This window comes from Caretta caretta, chromosome 26, assembly GCF_965140235.1.
Source record: "Caretta caretta isolate rCarCar2 chromosome 26, rCarCar1.hap1, whole genome shotgun sequence".
NCBI classification, from domain to species: Eukaryota; Metazoa; Chordata; order Testudines; family Cheloniidae; genus Caretta; species Caretta caretta.
Genome location: NC_134231.1, coordinates 7,557,286 through 7,575,939, shown reverse-complemented (window position 1 = coordinate 7,575,939; position 18,654 = coordinate 7,557,286). Strand labels below are relative to the sequence as shown.

Genomic DNA, 18,654 nt, shown 5'->3' with positions numbered 1-18,654 from the left:
CAGGGACGAGGGGGGCGATGGACGATGCTGTGGGAGGACAGGGACGAGGGGGGCGATGGAAGATGCTGTGGGGGGACGGGCACAAGGGGGGCGAAGGAAGATGCTGTGGGAGGACGGGGACAAGGGGGGCAATGGAAGATGCTGTGCGGGGATGGGGACAAGGGGGGGCGAGGGAAGATGCCGTGGGGGGACAGGGAGGAGGGAGGCGATGGAAGATGCCATGGGGGGACAGGGACGAGGGGGGCAAGGGAAGATGCCATTGGGGGACGGGGACGAGGGGGGGCGAGGGAAGATGCCATGGGGGACGGGGACGAGGGGGGCGAGGGAAGATGCCGTGGGGGGACGGGGACGAGGGGGGCGAGGGAAGATGCCGTGGGGGAACGGGGACAAGGGGGGCGAAGGAAGATGCCGTGCGGGGACGGGGACGAGGGGGGCGAGGGAAGATGCTGTGCGGGGACGGGGACGGGGACGAGGGGGGCGAGGGAAGATGCCATGGGGGAACAGGGAGGAGGAGGGCGATGGAAGATGCCGTGGGGGTCGGGGACGAGGCGGGCGAGGGAAGATGCCGTGGGGGGACGGGGACGACGGGGGCAAGGGAAGATGCCATGGGGGGACGGGGACGAGGGGGGGCAAGAGAAGATGCTGTGCGGGGACAGGGACGAGGGGGGCGATGGACGATGCTGTGGGAGGACAGGGACGAGGGGGGCGATGGAAGATGCTGTGGGGGGATGGGCACAAGGGGGGCGAAGGAAGATGCTCTGGGAGGACGGGGACAAGGGGGGCAATGGAAGATGCTGTGGGGGGACGGGGAGGAGGGGGGCGATGGTCGATGCTGTGGGGGGACGGAGACAAGGGGGACAATAGAAGATGCTGTGGGGGGACGAGGGGGGCGAGGGACGATGCCGCGGGGGGACGGGGACGAGAGGGGCGATGGAAGATGCTTTGGGGGGACGGGGACGAGGGGGGCGATGGAAGATGCTGTGGGGGGACGGGGAGGAGGGGGGCGATGGACGATGCTGTGGGGGGACGGGGACAAGAGGGATAATAGAAGATGCTGTGGGGGGACGAGGGGGGCGAGGGACGATGCCGCGGGGGGACGGGGACGAGAGGGGCGATGGAAGATGCTGTGGGGGGACGGGGACGAGGGGGGCGATGGAAGATGCTGTGGGGGGACGGGGAGGAAGGGGGCGATGGACGATGCTGTGGGGGGACGAGGGGGGCGAGGGACGATGCCGCGGGGGGACGGGGACGAGGGGGGCAAGGGACGATGCCGCGGGGGGACGGGGACGAGAGGGGCGATGGAAGATGCTGTGGGGGGACGGGGACGAGGGGGGCGATGGAAGATGCTGTGGGGGGACGGGGACGAGGGGGGCGATGGAAGATGCTGTGGGGGGACGGAGACAAGGGGGACAATAGAAGATGCTGTGGGGGGACGAGGGGCCGAGGGACGATGCCGCGGGGGGACGGGGACGAGAGGGGCGATGGAAGATGCTGTGGGGGGACGGGGACGAGGGGGGCGAGGGACGATGCTGTGGGGGGACGGGGACGAGGGGGGCGATGGAAGATGCTGTGGGGGGACGAGGGGGGCGAGGGACGATGCTGTGGGGGGACGGGGACGAGGGGGGCAATGGAAGATGCTGTGGGGGGACGGGGACGAGGGGGGAGGATGGAAGATGCTGTGGGGGGACGAGGGGGGCGAGGGACGATGCCGCGGGGGGACGGGGACGAGAGGGGCGATGGAAGATGCTTTGGGGGGACGGGGACGAGGGGGGCGATGGAAGATGCTGTGGGCGGGACGGGGAGGAAGGGGGCGATGGACGATACTGTGGGGGGACGAGGGGGGCGATGGACGATGCCGCGGGGGGACGGGGACGAGAGGGGCGATGGAAGATGCTGTGGGGGGGCGGGGACGAGGGGGGCGATGGAAGATGCTGTGGGGGGACGGGGACGAGAGGGGCGATGGAAGATGCTGTGGGGGGAAGGGGACGAGAGGGGCAATGGAAGATGCCGCGGGGGGACGGGGACGAGGGGGGCGATGGAAGATGCTGTGGGGGGACGGGGAGGAAGGGGGCGATGGACGATGCTGTGGGGGGACGAGGGGGGCGAGGGACGATGCCGCGGGGGGACGGGGACGAGGGGGGCGAGGGACGATGCCGCGGGGGGACGGGGACGAGGGGGGCGATGGAAGATGCTGTGGGGGGACGGGGAGGAAGGGGGCGATGGACGATGCTGTGGGGGGACGGGGACGAGGGGGGCGAGGGAAGATGCTGTGGGAGGATGGGGACAAGGGGGACAATAGAAGATGCTGTGGGGGGAAGGGGACGAGAGGGGCGATGGACGATGCTGTGGCGGGACGGGGACGAGGGGGGCGAGGGAAGATGCTGTGGGAGGATGGGGACAAGGGGGACAATAGAAGATGCTGTGGGGGGAAGGGGACGAGAGGGGCGATGGAAGATGCTGTGGGGGGACGGGGACGAGGGGGGCGAGGGAAGATGCCGTGGGGGGACGGGGAGGAGGGGGGCGATGGACGATGCTGTGGGGGGACGGAGACAAGGGGGACAATAGAAGATGCTGTGGGGGGACGAGGGGGGCGATGGACGATGCCGCGGGGGGACGGGGACGATGGGGGCGATGGAAGATGCTGTGGGGGGACGGGGACGAGAGGGGCGATGGAAGATGCTGTGGGGGGAAGGGGACGAGGGGGGCGATGGAAGATGCTGTGGGGGGAAGGGGAGGAGAGGGGCGATGGAAGATGCCGCGGGGGGACGGGGACGAAGGGGCGATGGAAGATGCCGCGGGGGGACGGGGACGAGGGGGGCGATGGAAGATGCTGTGGGGGGACGGGGAGGAGGGGGGCGATGGACGATGCTGTGGGGGGACGGAGACAAGGGGGACAATAGAAGATGCTGTGGGGGGACGAGGGGGGCGATGGACGATGCCGCGGGGGGACGGGGACGATGGGGGCGATGGAAGATGCTGTGGGGGGACGGGGACGAGAGGGGCGATGGAAGATGCTGTGGGGGGACGGGGAGGAAGGGGGCGATGGACGATGCTGTGGGGGGACGAGGGGGGCGAGGGACGATGCCGCGGGGGGACGGGGACGAGGGGGGCGATGGAAGATGCTGTGGGGGGACGAGGGGGGCGAGGGACGATGCAGCGGGGGGACGGGGATGAGGGGGGTGATGGAAGATGCTGTGGGGGGACGGGGACGAGGGGGGCGAGGGAAGATGCTGTGGGAGGATGGGGACAAGGGGGACAATAGAAGATGCTGTGGGGGGAAGGGGACGAGAGGGGCGATGGAAGATGCTGTGGGGGGACGGGGACGAGGGGGGCGAGGGAAGATGCCGTGGGGGGATGGGGAGGAGGGGGGCGATGGACGATGCTGTGGGGGGACGGAGACAAGGGGGACAATAGAAGATGCTGTGGGGGGACGAGGGGGGCGATGGACGATGCCGTGGGGGGACGGGGACGATGGGGGCGATGGAAGATGCTGTGGGGGGACGGGGACGAGAGGGGCGATGGAAGATGCCGCGGGGGGACGGGGACGAAGGGGCGATGGAAGATGCCGCGGGGGGACGGGGACGAGGGGGGCGATGGAAGATGCTGTGGGGGGACGAGGGGGGCGAGGGACGATGCCGCGGGGGGACGGGGACGAGGGGGGCGAGGGACGATGCCGCGGGGGGATGGGGACGAGGGGGGCGATGGAAGATGCTGTGGGGGGACGGGGAGGAAGGGGGCGATGGACGATGCTGTGGGGGGACGGGGACGAGGGGGGCGAGGGAAGATGCTGTGGGAGGATGGGGACAAGGGGGACAATAGAAGATGCTGTGGGGGGAAGGGGACGAGAGGGGCGATGGACGATGCTGTGGCGGGACGGGGACGAGGGGGGCGAGGGAAGATGCTGTGGGAGGATGGGGACAAGGGGGACAATAGAAGATGCTGTGGGGGGAAGGGGACGAGAGGGGCGATGGAAGATGCTGTGGGGGGACGGGGACGAGGGGGGCGAGGGAAGATGCCGTGGGGGGACGGGGAGGAGGGGGGCGATGGACGATGCTGTGGGGGGACGGAGACAAGGGGGACAATAGAAGATGCTGTGGGGGGACGAGGGGGGCGATGGACGATGCCGCGGGGGGACGGGGACGATGGGGGCGATGGAAGATGCTGTGGGGGGACGGGGACGAGAGGGGCGATGGAAGATGCTGTGGGGGGAAGGGGACGAGGGGGGCGATGGAAGATGCTGTGGGGGGAAGGGGAGGAGAGGGGCGATGGAAGATGCCGCGGGGGGACGGGGACGAAGGGGCGATGGAAGATGCCGCGGGGGGACGGGGACGAGGGGGGCGATGGAAGATGCTGTGGGGGGACGGGGAGGAGGGGGGCGATGGACGATGCTGTGGGGGGACGGAGACAAGGGGGACAATAGAAGATGCTGTGGGGGGACGAGGGGGGCGATGGACGATGCCGCGGGGGGACGGGGACGATGGGGGCGATGGAAGATGCTGTGGGGGGACGGGGACGAGAGGGGCGATGGAAGATGCTGTGGGGGGACGGGGAGGAAGGGGGCGATGGACGATGCTGTGGGGGGACGAGGGGGGCGAGGGACGATGCCGCGGGGGGACGGGGACGAGGGGGGCGATGGAAGATGCTGTGGGGGGACGAGGGGGGCGAGGGACGATGCAGCGGGGGGACGGGGATGAGGGGGGTGATGGAAGATGCTGTGGGGGGACGGGGACGAGGGGGGCGAGGGAAGATGCTGTGGGAGGATGGGGACAAGGGGGACAATAGAAGATGCTGTGGGGGGAAGGGGACGAGAGGGGCGATGGAAGATGCTGTGGGGGGACGGGGACGAGGGGGGCGAGGGAAGATGCCGTGGGGGGATGGGGAGGAGGGGGGCGATGGACGATGCTGTGGGGGGACGGAGACAAGGGGGACAATAGAAGATGCTGTGGGGGGACGAGGGGGGCGATGGACGATGCCGTGGGGGGACGGGGACGATGGGGGCGATGGAAGATGCTGTGGGGGGACGGGGACGAGAGGGGCGATGGAAGATGCCGCGGGGGGACGGGGACGAAGGGGCGATGGAAGATGCCGCGGGGGGACGGGGACGAGGGGGGCGATGGAAGATGCTGTGGGGGGACGAGGGGGGCGAGGGACGATGCCGCGGGGGGACGGGGACGAGGGGGGCGAGGGACGATGCCGCGGGGGGCCGGGCTGCAGCGGGCTGAGAGTCACTCCGAGGGCGGGAGGCGACCCGAGGCGGAGCCCGGCCCCTCCCCGTGGCGCAGCGCGCTCCCCGCTCCTGGCAGCGGCGCCGGGGCGGCCGCCTCAGCGCCCCCTTGCGCGGGTATAAATAGGGGCGGGCGGCCGGGCGCAGAGCAGCCCCGTCTCCTCCTCCTGCTCCTGCGGCGGCCGGCGCCATGAGCTCCTTCGGCTACGACCCCTTCTTCCCCGCCTACAAGCGGCGCTACGCCGAGAGCCCCCGGCTGCACATGGCCGCGGTGCGCAGCAGCAGCAGCGGCGGCGGCTATGGCTTGTCCCGCTCCCCCTACTCCAGCCTCTCGGCGCCGGCCTCCTCCGTGTCGGTGCGCCGCAGCTACGCCGCCTCCTCGGCCTCGGCCTGCCTGCTGCCCGCGGCGGAGAGCTTCGACCTGAGCCAGGTGGCGGCCATGAGCAGCGACCTCAAGTCGCTCCGCAGCCAGGAGAAGGCGCAGCTGCAGGACCTGAACGACCGCTTCGCCTGCTTCATCGAGCGGGTGCACGAGCTGGAGCAGCAGAACAAGGTGCTGGAGGCCGAGCTGCTGGTGCTGCGGCAGAAGCACGCCGAGCCCTCCCGCTTCCGCGCCCTCTACGAGCAGGAGATCCGCGAGCTGCGCCTGGCGGCCGAGGAGGCCGGCGGCGAGAAGCAGGCGCTGCAGGGCGAGCGGGAGAGCCTGGAGGAGACGCTGCGCGGGCTGCAGGCGCGCTACGAGGAGGAGACCCTGAGCCGGGAGGAGGCCGAGGGCCGGCTGCTGGAGGCGCGCAAAGGGGCGGACGAGGCGGCGCTGGCCCGGGCCGAGCTGGAGAAGCGCGTCGACAGCCTGCTGGACGAGCTGGCCTTCCTCAAGAAGGTGCACGAGGAGGAGCTGGCCGAGCTGCAGGCGCAGATCCAGTACGCGCACCTCTCGGTGGAGATGGACGTGGCGGCCAAGCCGGACCTCTCGGCCGCGCTGCGCGACATCCGGGCGCAGTACGAGAAGCTGGCGGCCCGCAACATGCAGAACGCCGAGGAGTGGTTCCGCAGCCGCTTCACCGTGCTCACCGAGAGCGCCGCCAAGAACACGGACGCCGTGCGGGCCGCCAAGGACGAGATCTCCGAGAGCCGCCGCCTGCTCAAGGCCAAGACGCTGGAGATCGAGGCCACCCGCGGCATGAACGAGGCGATGGAGCGGCAGCTGCAGGAGCTGGAGGAGAAGCAGAACGACGACATCTCCGCCATGCAGGTGAGCCAGCCCGCGCCCTCCCCGCCCCGCGCGGCATCCCTCCCCCCGGGACGTGGGCGGGCGGGGATCCGGGGCCCCTGGAGCGCCCGGGCCGGTCGCTCGGGCGGGCAGCGGGGGAGCGCACCGGGCAGCATCCCCAGCAGGAGCTGTCCAGCACCCGCAGCGCCCAGACGGGTAACTTCAGGCACCATCCCCCGCGCCCGCCCAGGGAGCTGCCCGGCGCCGTGGGGTGTCCCCCGCGCCCGCCCAGGGAGCTGCCCGGCGCCGTGGGGTGTCCCCCGCGCCCGCCCAGGGAGCTGCCCGGCGCCGTGGGGTGTCCCTCGCGCCCGCCCAGGGAGCTGTCCAGCACCTAGGTAAGTAATGAAGGCAGTAACCCCAGCATCTGTCCAGGCACGGTGCAGAAATCCCCATCATCTACACCCGGATCCAAAGCCCATTGAAGTCAGTGGGAATACACTAATTGTCTTCTGCAAGCTTTGGGTCAGGCCCTACTCAGGGAATTGAACCCTGCAGTGTTCTGGGCAACTCAGAGCTCTCCCCCTGCAGGGACCCCCGGAACATAGACTGTGCTTCTTTGCAATTAAAAGCAAAATGTCCGTGGTGCTTGTATCCTCAGCTATAGGAGAAAGTAACAAAAAAGGTTTGCATTAAGCAGGATGTATATTAATTACAGGAATAGTTTTTAAAGAGTTAAGTTAAAAGCCAATTCCGGTTAAATAAGCAGAACTCAGCAATAGGAGTCGCATCTAAAAAGGTGTCATTAGTTATGATGAATGTTTTGCAATGCTTATAACAGAGTGCAGTTAAATGAGCTGCATTACTTACAAAGGTGTTTAACACAGTGCTAATTACATGACTACAATTAAAAACACTCATAGTTATGATCACTTTGATAAATGTTGGCATACAGTTCTATTAGCAGGATTAAAATTCATTGGGTTGAGATATTTATGAATTGTATATTGTCATTAATGAATAAAATCGGAATGGGTGGCATTAGTTCTAATGCATGCTCGATTATATTAATTACATGGATACATTTTTAAAGGATTTAATTGATCCTTTAATGAAAAAATAATGTAATTAATTAAGAAGATAATGCTAGAAAATGCAAAAGGAGTAAAGAATAAAAGATTAAGAAAAAATGAAGGGAGTATGTATTTAAAAAATACAAAAATTTCAGGAATAATTTAGTCCTTGAATCACTTATTACTGTATGTAAAATCTTGTGGCCCTTACTCAGGCAAAACTCTTCATCAGCACCTGTCAGGAATAGTCTAGTTATTATATAGTTCTGTCCTGAGTGCAGGGGACTGGATTAGATGACCTACTGCGGTCCCTTCCAATCCTACACTTCTGTGATTCTATGATTAAAGGCATTTGGAAGTTTTGCCGTGGTAAGAAGTACAGGATTATATCATTAAAACAAACTGTGATTCAAGAGGGTCATTCTCTCCTTTAGTAACCACCATATTAGGAACTAACTAGTTTGAAGCAGCAAAGAATCCCTCACTTCTTTGATGGAAATGGAGTAGATAAACATATCTTCAAATGCAGGTAGTGGGCACAAAATGTAATGGGCCAGATCTTTAGCTGGTGCAAATCGATGTAGCTCCACTGAGGAACTATGCCAGTAGATACCATCTAAGGATCTGGTCCATTGTGTTTATTGGCAGGAAGTTCCATGAATTAAAGAAAAACGACATTAGGCTAACACGTAAAATAGTATTTGTTGAACTGGTGTAGCTTTACAACATAACTTGCTTTCTGTCCTCAAATGAGCACCGCTTCTTTAAAAAAGAGTGGGGACTAAAATACATTTTGGCAACTGTTTGTGAGAAACAGGGAAAATCAAAACCACTTTGGATCTTAAAAATATTAAATGAAATGGAATCATATATGCTAGACATGGAAAAACCCTGTCAGATGATGCGGCACTTAATGTGAGTTTCAACCTTCTATTTGAAGCCAGACTTGGGTCCATGCAATACATTCCCTTGCTGCAACAGGATTGCATTTAATTGGATTGTAGCATTATTTTCCAAGCCGTCACTGCAGTACATAAGAGGAACGAAAGATTTTATATTTCTGAATATTCTTATTCCCAACAGGACACCATTAATAAATTAGAAAATGAACTGAGAACCACAAAGAGTGAGATGGCCCGTTATTTGAAAGAATATCAAGATCTTCTCAATGTGAAAATGGCTCTGGATATTGAAATTGCAGCATACAGGTATGATGGAGAAAGCGTTAAGTGAATCAGAAATTTTCTCTTGCAGCTGGAGAAATTCCATTTTATTTTTCATGCCTCTCGCTAGCTTCAAGCCCTTTATATAATCAGCTCTAATATTTGGCAAGAATTATAGCTGCTGACTACGTTAGCCTTTCATAGACTAATAGGTATCTGAAATAGATAGGAACTGTTAGGTCATTTTCTGCACTCTCTTGTCACTATAGAAAACATTGCTGCACGTTTCCTATAGAATTCTATTTTATTCTTCAGTGTTTTTATTAACTAGCTCCTTAAGCCACTCACAGAAAAAAAGCCAACCAAAGATGATTTGAAGGTGAAGTGTTTGCTTCAGGACAAAATCTTCACTATATAATAAACCTTCCATGCTTAGATTTGTTGAATACAAAAAAATTTATTAGAACCAGCAAAGCCTAATTAAAATAATAAATACAAAGGTTGGGGTTATCAACAGTGCCTAAGTGAGTTCGGAGCACAACTCCCACTCAAAGTTACTTAGGTGCTTTTAAAATCTCAGCTAATGTTTGGGAGCAAACTTACTGCTACATCACTGTTTTATGCTTGACCCAAGGCATTAATGGAAACTGCAAACCTCAAGTTAAAATTATGTTGCCTGCCTGCGTCTGAGTGTAGAGGCAGGGGACTATTTTTTCAGTATAAAACTGCTTGGTATATTTATTAAACTGGGACTCCCTGGAACAAAGGAGGAGGTCAAATGGTTGGGTGTCCCTACTCTGCAGTCCTACAGTGTAACAGAATACAGCTATCTTCCACTGTTGTCGTAGTGATGTTATTTTCGTGCTGTTTTTCATTAGTTCCCTTTCAAAGGGATCTTTACATCCAGCGATGCACATTGATGTCTAATTTCTACCTTGGGTAACTCATTTTGATAAAGTGCCATCCTGTCTTTTTGGATCAATGTATAATTGCCAGACAGTTGGTTATTGTAGAATAATGGTATTTGTTACTAAAAGTGTATAAGACGATAATCTTTTTGGGGGCAGGGACCATCTTTTTGTTCTGTGTTTGTACAGCCTCCAGCACAATGTGGCCTTGGCCCATGAATGGGGCTTCTAGGCACGACTGCAGGACAAACAATACATAATTGTTTCTTTTTCCTCCTCTAGAAAACTGTTGGAAGGTGAGGAGACACGGCTTAGTTTCACTGGTGTTGGAAGCATAACCACTGGCTACACTCAGAGTGCCCCAGTCTTTGGCAGGTCTGCCTACAGCGGTTTACAGAGCAGCTCCTATCTGATGTCAGCCCGTTCCTTCCCTGCTTACTACTCCAGTCACGTTCAGGAAGAACAGATAGAAGTAGAGGAGACTATTGAGGCAGCAAAAATGGAAGTGGCCAAAGCAGCACCCCCTTCAGAAGGAGAAGGTGAGGAGGAGGAGAAGGAGGAGGCTGAGGAAGAGGAGGGAGGACAAGAAGCTGAAGAAGAGGAAGAAGGTACATTTGGTTCCTTTCAAAGCATGCTATTCCTGAATTCAACTATGCTCATATATGAGGCCTCAATCTGCAAATCTTTGTTAATATAAACACTCCTAACTCAAGTGAATAGACCCATTGGCTTAAATGGGGCTATTCACATAAGTAAGGAATTATTGGATTGACCCCATGATGCATGTGTGGGAAAACCTAAGTACAATATGAAGGATGAAATCAGACAAATATTGAATGTTCAATACATTATGGGGCTGATCCTGCTCTCCTGGCAGTCAATGGGAGCTTTGCAATTGACTTTCAAAGGAAGAGCATTGGGCTACGTTAATAGAAAGTGCTATTGGCAAATTCTCAAGCCAATAAACAATACTTAATTTACCATTTGCAGACATTCCTGAAAAGAACAGGAACATCTTGAACTAAATATTAATTCCCAGAGAACATCTTGAACCAGATCCTTGGCTGGCATAAATGAATGGGATTGAGTTCAGTGAAGCTGTGCTGATTTACATCAGCTGGGGATCTTGCCAGTTCTTTCCACTGCCCTCCTTCCACCAAAGTACTTTTTTCCCATTACATTCTTTACTAAACTCGGAAGTTTTAAAAGAAACATTTAAAAATAATTATTCTCCGGAGCATTCTTTCCCAGTTCCTGTTGCAATTTGTTTTGTTATTCTGTGTCTTTGAACTAGAGCTCCACTGAGAACCTTCATTCTCTTTTTGATGCTATAATCGTTCTCGGGGCAGCATAAACAATGGGTGGTAAAATCTTAAATGTGGGGAAAAAAATTAAACAGGCAGCTATTTAATGATCTGTGATGATTAATCCTTGAGGGAGGATTTCAACTACATACATCTGAAAGCAAATTTGGTTTTATTTAAACAGTTACCTGAGATCCACTTAGTATGAAAGTTCATCTGTAACTAGATAGTGCATTTTCTAGTGGATCACCAATGTGCTCATCCAGAGTTCACTGAAGTCAGTGGAAAGACTCCTTTTGACTTCAGTGGGTTTTGGATCAGGGCTTAAAATGAGTTGGCAATCGGTTATAGTTTTTTTAAGGCCAGGATTTTCAAAGGAGCCTAGAGAAGTTAAACACCCAAATCCCTTTGAAATTCAATATGATTTAGTGCCTAACTCCCTTTTTCTCTTGAAAGCCCTAGCTTAAATAAACACACCCTAAAGTTAATGTACGGTTTTTTGATGTCCCCAAACTAAGTTCATTTATGCTCCCATTGAGGTCAGTAGAGGTTTTATCACTGACTTCAATTAAAGCAGAATCAAGACCCTGGCTCAGCAGCCACTACATGCAAGATGTGGAATTCTTTATTGCTGCTCAATTTTTAAAGGTGCCAAGGAGGAATCTGAGGAAGCCAAAGAGGGTGAGGAGGAGGAAGGAGGAGAAGAGGAAGAAGCAGAAGAAGGAGAGGAATCCCAAGAGGCTGCTGAGGAAGCTGAAGATGGGGAGAAGAAGGAAGAGGCAGCAGGAAAGGAAGAGAAAAAAGAGACAAAGAAGGATTGATTTAGACTGTGTGTCAGTTTCCCAATCAGGTCACAAAACAATCCATAAATTTACTGAGCTAAAAATGTCACACCATGTATTTAATTCAGAGACAATTTAGGTTTAAAGTTAAAGTTCTATGGTGTTTTTTCTCTATGCACAGTGTAAGTATGCTTGCAGAGTACCCATTGGCTTGCTTCCAGAATATGCATGGTGTTTACTTACTTTACAGTTCAGGAGCTATGTTCAATTTGGATGATTCAAAACCTTAAAATTAAAATAAAATTAAGTCCCTTGGGAGACAAAATATGTTTAAACTAAATTCAAAATAGCTATGGAACCTTGAGTGGTAAAGTAACGAAGGCTTCAATAAAGTATGTGCAATAAAGCTAGACAATAAAGTTAAAGAACTGCATACACAGTTTTCTCATAGTGTGTGTGTCGTATGTTACCAAATACATCTGGAAATGACTGATAAAATTATACACATTAGAACAAAGTACTAATGTTCCAGTCCTATATAGGTGGACATGTAATACTGGTAAATATTCCTTTTCAGCTGGTGCTTTTGAGGACGTAAACACGGAGTTATCGTTCACAAATTCTTCACGTGTCTGGAACATAATCTGTATTGAACAGTCTAAGTAGCGAAGGAAATAATGGGGAGGGGGAGCGATTTATAAGCCCCCTCCAAGCTGCAAAGTGTAGCACATGGACAGACTACCAGGTCTATGCAGAGCCCCACTGAAGAAATAGTGATTCCATACAGCCACAGCAGTCTGAGTATATGCTCTCAGTTGCATGATTTAAAGCCATAGTCACTACACTTCTGGAAAGGTTTTACATTGCAGCTTGGGAGTTGCATTGCACACATACTGGCATAAGGGACAGGTTTAGTTCAACTCCAGTGGTGAGAGAATCCAGTGTGGACAGAAAGGGGAAAATATATATATTAGTATATTCTAACACAAACACAGTTCTCAGAGGGCGTCATTTGGAATTCACTCAGGTCCTTTATGCTTTACAACCTGATCCAAAGCCCACTGAAGTCAATGGAAATTCACTTCAGGGGGCTTTGGATCAGGTCCTTAATAAAAATGATCAAAGCTGTGTTGCATTCAAGGGGAATGACATCAAACATTTATATCTTTCTACTTGAATGTGACCTGCTTTCCCATAGAGCTTTCACTAAGTTATCTTCGTACCTTCCCCCCAGGAGTCTTCCTTTCTACTGCAAATCAGCCAATGACTTTCAGCTTCCAAAGATCAGCCTAAAGTTGCACGAAATAGGATCACAGAGTAGACAAAAAATGAGAGCAACTAGAAAGGGAAGAGCGAGGCAAACCAAGACAGCAACTCTCAAAAGAAGATAAGTATCTCATATCTTGTTCTGAGCATATTTATTTCCAGTGACTATAAATGAGGCAGCATGGGAGCGAGTGTAAAGGGACACAGGATGAAATTCTGCCCCTATGCAGAGGACCAGCACAAGACTTACGCAACACTTAAGTCCCACTTAGGTAAATTACCAAGTGAAGCTAAACCAATTTAAGCAAAGATTACACTGGGGCTGGAGCACATGATTTACGAGGAGAGGCTGAAGGAACTGGGATTATTTAGTCTGCAGAAGAAAAGGATGAGGGGGGATTTGATAGCTGCTTTCAGGGGCTTCTAAAGAGGATGGATCTAAACTGTTCTCTGTGGTACCAGATGACAGAACGAGGAGCAATGGTCTCAAGTTGCAGTGCGGGAGGTTTAGGTTGGGTATTAGGAAAAACTATTTCACTAGGAGGGTGGTGAAGCACTGGAATGGGTTGCCTCGGGAGGTGGTGGAATCTCCTTCCTTAGAGGTTTTTACAACCCAGCTTGGCAAAGCCCTGGCTGGGATGATTTCATTGGGGATTGGTCCTGCTTTGAGCAGGGGGTTGGACTAGATGACCTCCGGAGGTCCCTTCCAACCCTGATGTTCTATGATTCTACACCAGTTTAAATGTGTCTACATCAAGGGTTTGCACAGGTTTAGCTCAATCCATTTAAAACTGATCTAAGAGTTAAACCAAAGCAAGTTTTCTAATGTACAGCCCTCCTAAGAGACGGGATGAAATGAGCCATAGATAACACCTTTTAAGTAGTTGGTTAATATTTCCCCCCACTCTGCCTACTAAACCATTCAAGAGATAGAGGGTGTATTTCATTCTTCAAAGAGTTTTCAAGTGTTTTTTCCCAAGGCGTCTCTCTATGTGTTGATGAGAAAAGAGCTCTGAAGAGGCGATTGTGTGGTGCCAGCCTTTAAAAAGATTTCTCTCTCCCCAAACTCCCAGGAAACAGTGGAAAAGAGACTAAAGCCAGGTCTACAGTAGGAAATTAAGGTGATATAACTATGTCGCTCAGGGGTGTGAAAATCCACATCCCTGAGCGACAATTTAATCAACCCAGTGTAGACAGCCCTAGGTCAATGGGAGAATTCTCCTGTCAGCCTAGCTACTGCCTCTTGTGGAGGTGGATTCCCTATGGAGATGGGAGAACCTCTCCTGTTGGTGTAGATAGTGTCTTCACAGAAGTGCTGCAGCCATGCCGCTGTGCCTCTGTAGTGGTTTATGTGTAGACAAGCCACAAGGGAGTTTAGCAAGAAGGTATTCAGGAAACGCAACCTTGTCCTCGCATAGAGATAACGAAAGTAAGGTGTAATTTTTTAAGGGTGAGAGCAATTAAACAGTGGAACAATTTATCAAGAGTCCTGGGGGATTCTCTATCACGGACCATTTTTAAATCAAGATTGGATGTTTTTCTTCAAGATCTGCTGTAGGAATTATTCTGGGCAAGCTCTATGGCCTGTGCTGTACAGGAGGTCAGACTAAATGATCACAATGATCCCTTCTGGCTTTGGAATCTATGATAACTGGAGTGACTGCTGGTTCTGGGCAAGGAATCCTAACGGCACTGTCAAAGCTCGTTTTTTCTAATTCTACTTACATTCGGTAATGCTTGTAAAGCTAGACTACTCGGAATGCTTTTCTTTTTCAACATCTTTCTTGATGGGAGAGTTTCTTTCCAAACTTGGCCAATTCTGCTAACCACGATCAAAAATTTACACTGTTAAATTCTTGCTGTTTTAAACACATTTTCTCTCCATTTCCAGTGAAGCAAAACCAACCACGCATGGCAATTATGGTAAAAAAGGATGAGGAAATCACAAGCATTGCTATTTGCCATTTGATCAGAAGGCAGAAGAAATTCAGACTACCTGATACTTCCCGTGCCTTTTGCTAAGTGGTTTCCCTGGCCACCAACACAGAATTTAAGTACAGCAGTGTGTTATCAGTGTGAAATAGAATATTTGAAAATTTCATTTATGTGCCTTTCTTAGACAAGCCTATAATTACCGCATTCGTAGGGCACCACAGTCTGATCCTACATAGGGTGAACAGACAGCAAGTGTGAAAAATCGGGACAGAGGGCGGGGGGGGGGGGGGTGTGAAATAGAAGCCTATATAAGAAAAAGCCCCAAATATCAGGACTGTCCCTATAAAATTGAGACATTTGGTCACCCTAATCCTACAGGCAGAACTCCTGCCCACCTCAGGATCAGGCCCCAGGACATTAAAACAAAACTACAAAATTAATGAACTTGCCTCCCACCTGGGGGCTTGATCCAGCAGAATGCTGAGTACCTACAATTTTCACTGACTTCAGGGGGAACTTTAGCTCCTCAGCTCCTCACAAGGTCAAATCCTCTAGGAGCATCAGCTGTTGATCCAGGTCTCGCCTATCATCTGAAGTGACCACTGTCTGTGCTTTGCTCACCAACAGCAGTTGGTCCAATAAAAGATGTTCCCTCACCTGCCTTGTCCCTCTATTCATGTTTTTTTTCTGGGATCAGCACCCTGTCCTGTTCAGGCCTGTGCATTTCTTTTGCCTCCAGGAGTTGCTTTGTTTAAAGCAAAAAGAAAAGGAGTACTTGTGGCACCTTAGAGACTAACCAATTGAAGTGAGCTGTAGCTCACGAAAGCTCATGCTCAAATAAATTGGTTAGTCTCTAAGGTGCCACAAGTACTCCTTTTCTTTTTGCGAATACAGACTAACACGGCTGTTCCTCTGAAACCTTTGTTTAAAGCAGTTATTCTGCCACTTCAACTCTACCTGAAATTTGCAAATAAACAAAGATCAAAGAAGCCTGGCGAGAGTCCTGTCGTCAAAGATTTCCTCTGACTGAACTTTTCTTGTAGAAGATCCCATTTATCTTCATCCCCAAGCCCTCCCTTTTGAACGTGCTACAAGCTAGTTGGAAGAAAGGTCGAAAGGTTTAAGCCAGCTCTTTAGGAAACGTGCAAGACACAAACAGGGAAATGTACTGCAGTTTCAGGGACTGCTCAGCCTTGTTTGGTTCCTGGAGTTCTGCTCTGCTGGTAAAAGGGAACAGGACAATCTGTATTTGCTGTGCGTGGGAGCTCGAACAGATCCCAGGGCGCCTAGTTATTCTGCTAGAAACACTTGTTTCATGTTTATAAACCTGGGAGCTCTTTTTGACGCAATGCAGTAAACCAGACCAGCAGAGGGGGAAACGAAAGGAAACTTTTCCTCCTCTCACTTTAATCTGGCCAGCATTTTAGGGTAGTCAGTGAAGTTGCCATCCCAAGGCTCTGTCTTCATTACAAGATCTATTGTGCCCCTCCCCCCAAGGCTGGGCCTGAATCTCAGGTGAGCAAAACATCTATAGGTCACAGCTGATCAGAAATGGATTCAAACCAATGATTTTTCTTATTAATCAAGTTGGTTTGGTTTTGTTTTCCTATTAGGTAGAACAAAATGCTCAAAAGCTTCAGGATGTTGCATTAGCTAAATATTTCACCATTAATTATTTGCTGCTTTCATTTATTATTTAATATTATTTTTAGCATTGTTGGGGGGGGGGAACCACAAACAAATGAAAAACAAGCTAAACCCAGGTGTTGAGTGTAATGTGTGGACATACACTGGGAATGGGGACTCATTTGTATATCCTGTGAAATACAGCTACTAGCTTCCCAGAAAAGAAGCATATTTTTCTTCTTCTAAATTGGGTTTTAGTTCTGGAAAATTTAGGACCTAATGGCAATGGCCAAAACAAGTCATTTTGCAAGCAGGTGTTGTAGGCATAAGGTTCCTTCCAAAGAGCCCTCCCCATGAATCTCAGTCCTGACCTATATTTGCTTTGCTCACCTTTTCTTGTCCTTTATTTGAGCAGTGTGGTGCTTTTATGACTCTCATTGATCATCCATTAGTAATTTATTGCCTGAGCCTAAGCCCACTGAGATCATTGGTAGTCTAGTGGTAGTCTTTATTTGTGTGTCCTTAAATTTACACACACGTATCTGCCACACATAACTTCAGATTTTTAAAATTCCTTTCACGGGGGCTTTTGGATCGATTAATGAACTTCTCTGGGGTTCCAGATTAATTAATCCCTCCAGTGATTATGCTGATTTTAAGAAGTAACTGGCACAAATAAGGCAAACGAAATAACCGTTTTGCCTGAGCTGAATTTACTCTCTCTCTTCAAACTGTGTTGGATATGAGATGTCAGCAGACAAAACCCCCTAGCAAAATTAAATATTAATTTAATCTAAAACATGCAGTATTATAAATATTTAGAAATATATGTTATTCTGTTACTTATTCCGCCTTGCGCTGTGTTTCCTGTGGGTTATTCAAACAGATCAGATGGAAACATTTACTTTGGGAAATATCCTGAATTCACTAACATGTTTTATACATCAGAGTTTACAGATAAAAAATCTACAGCTCGAAAATAATTAAAGTCTGAAATATTACTTTTTGCCTTTTGCTCAAAAGAGTGATAATACAAAACAAACTTCAACAATGGATAGGCAGCAGGTAGTTGTGACCTTTGCTTTTCATGCTCACTAGTATATTATTGTTTCTTTGTGCTTCCCTCATTGGTTTTTTTGTATCTACTTATTGCCTATAGTCTACAAGCTGGTTTTGTACCAATCTAACTACAATATTTTAGAAACCAATATAGTTAACTTGGTGTAACCCGCTAGTGTGGATGCCGTTATATGGCTATAAAAGTGTTTTTGTTAGTATATATTATTGTTCGCCTGATTGTAATGGGATTTACAAACAGAAGAGAGAGAGCCTTCCCTTCTTACAGGTAACCAGGCTGGCCACCCCACAGCACAGCTGCCAGAACTGCCAGTCATGGAGGCATGCACCCACAGATGGGACCAATAAGGAAGATGAGCCCAGCTATAAAGCAAGGAGACAGCATGAGATGTGGCGGTAGAAAGGCTTGGGATAGTAAAGAGGTAGCAGCCACTGCCCCAAGCTAGCCTGTCTTTGAGATACTGATATGAAGATGAAGGAAGACTGCAAGTCCTGAAGTTTAATGATTGACTCAGTTTAGGGTAAATTGATGGACTGAGTAATTGGAGATGACCAGAGAGAGATCAGTTAGGAGACAGCTGGGGCTTCTCTAGAGAGACTGCCCCAAGAGCAGTGGACGCTGGCACTAGGGGGGCAAAGATTGTGGGTAGGAAAGACTGCCTGCTTTGATTATAAGTTCTTTGGGGCAGGGACTGACTGTTGCATGTGTGTACAATGCTGACCACAACAGTGCTATCACAATACAAATTAACATGAGGAAATACTGGTGTAAGTCACTTTTGTGTAATAACTCTGTTTAATCCTATGTGCCTCTCTGTCCCCTAGGCTGAGAGTGGACTGTTGTGCCTTGCTGATTTTACAGAGTCTGTGGTTTCTCAGAGACCTTTATAAGGATGGTGTTGAGGGTAAGGCACAAGACAAAGGACTCATTAGACCTGGTTTCGAGTGGCCTCTTGGCTGCAGACTTTCTGGGGTCCCTTGGGCAAGTCATCTAATGTCTCATTTCTCCATCTACAAAATGAGGTTAATAATGCTTCCTTTGTCTGTCTTATCTATTTAGGTTGTAAACCCTGTGGGGCAGGGACTCTC

At 51.7% G+C, this 18,654-nt stretch overlaps 1 protein-coding gene across 1 annotated transcript; it reads left to right on the top strand.

Annotated features, from left to right (window-relative positions):
• Nucleotides 1-5,331: 5,331 nt before the first annotated feature.
• Nucleotides 5,332-12,103, top strand: NEFL (neurofilament light chain). The gene is made up of 4 exons (XM_048829106.2): nucleotides 5,332-6,476; nucleotides 8,588-8,712; nucleotides 9,858-10,183; nucleotides 11,528-12,103. The coding sequence occupies exons 1-4, from the start codon at nucleotides 5,415-5,417 to the stop codon at nucleotides 11,698-11,700; spliced, it is 1,686 nt and encodes a 561-aa protein (XP_048685063.2). The 5' UTR covers nucleotides 5,332-5,414; the 3' UTR covers nucleotides 11,701-12,103.
• Nucleotides 12,104-18,654: the final 6,551 nt, after the last annotated feature.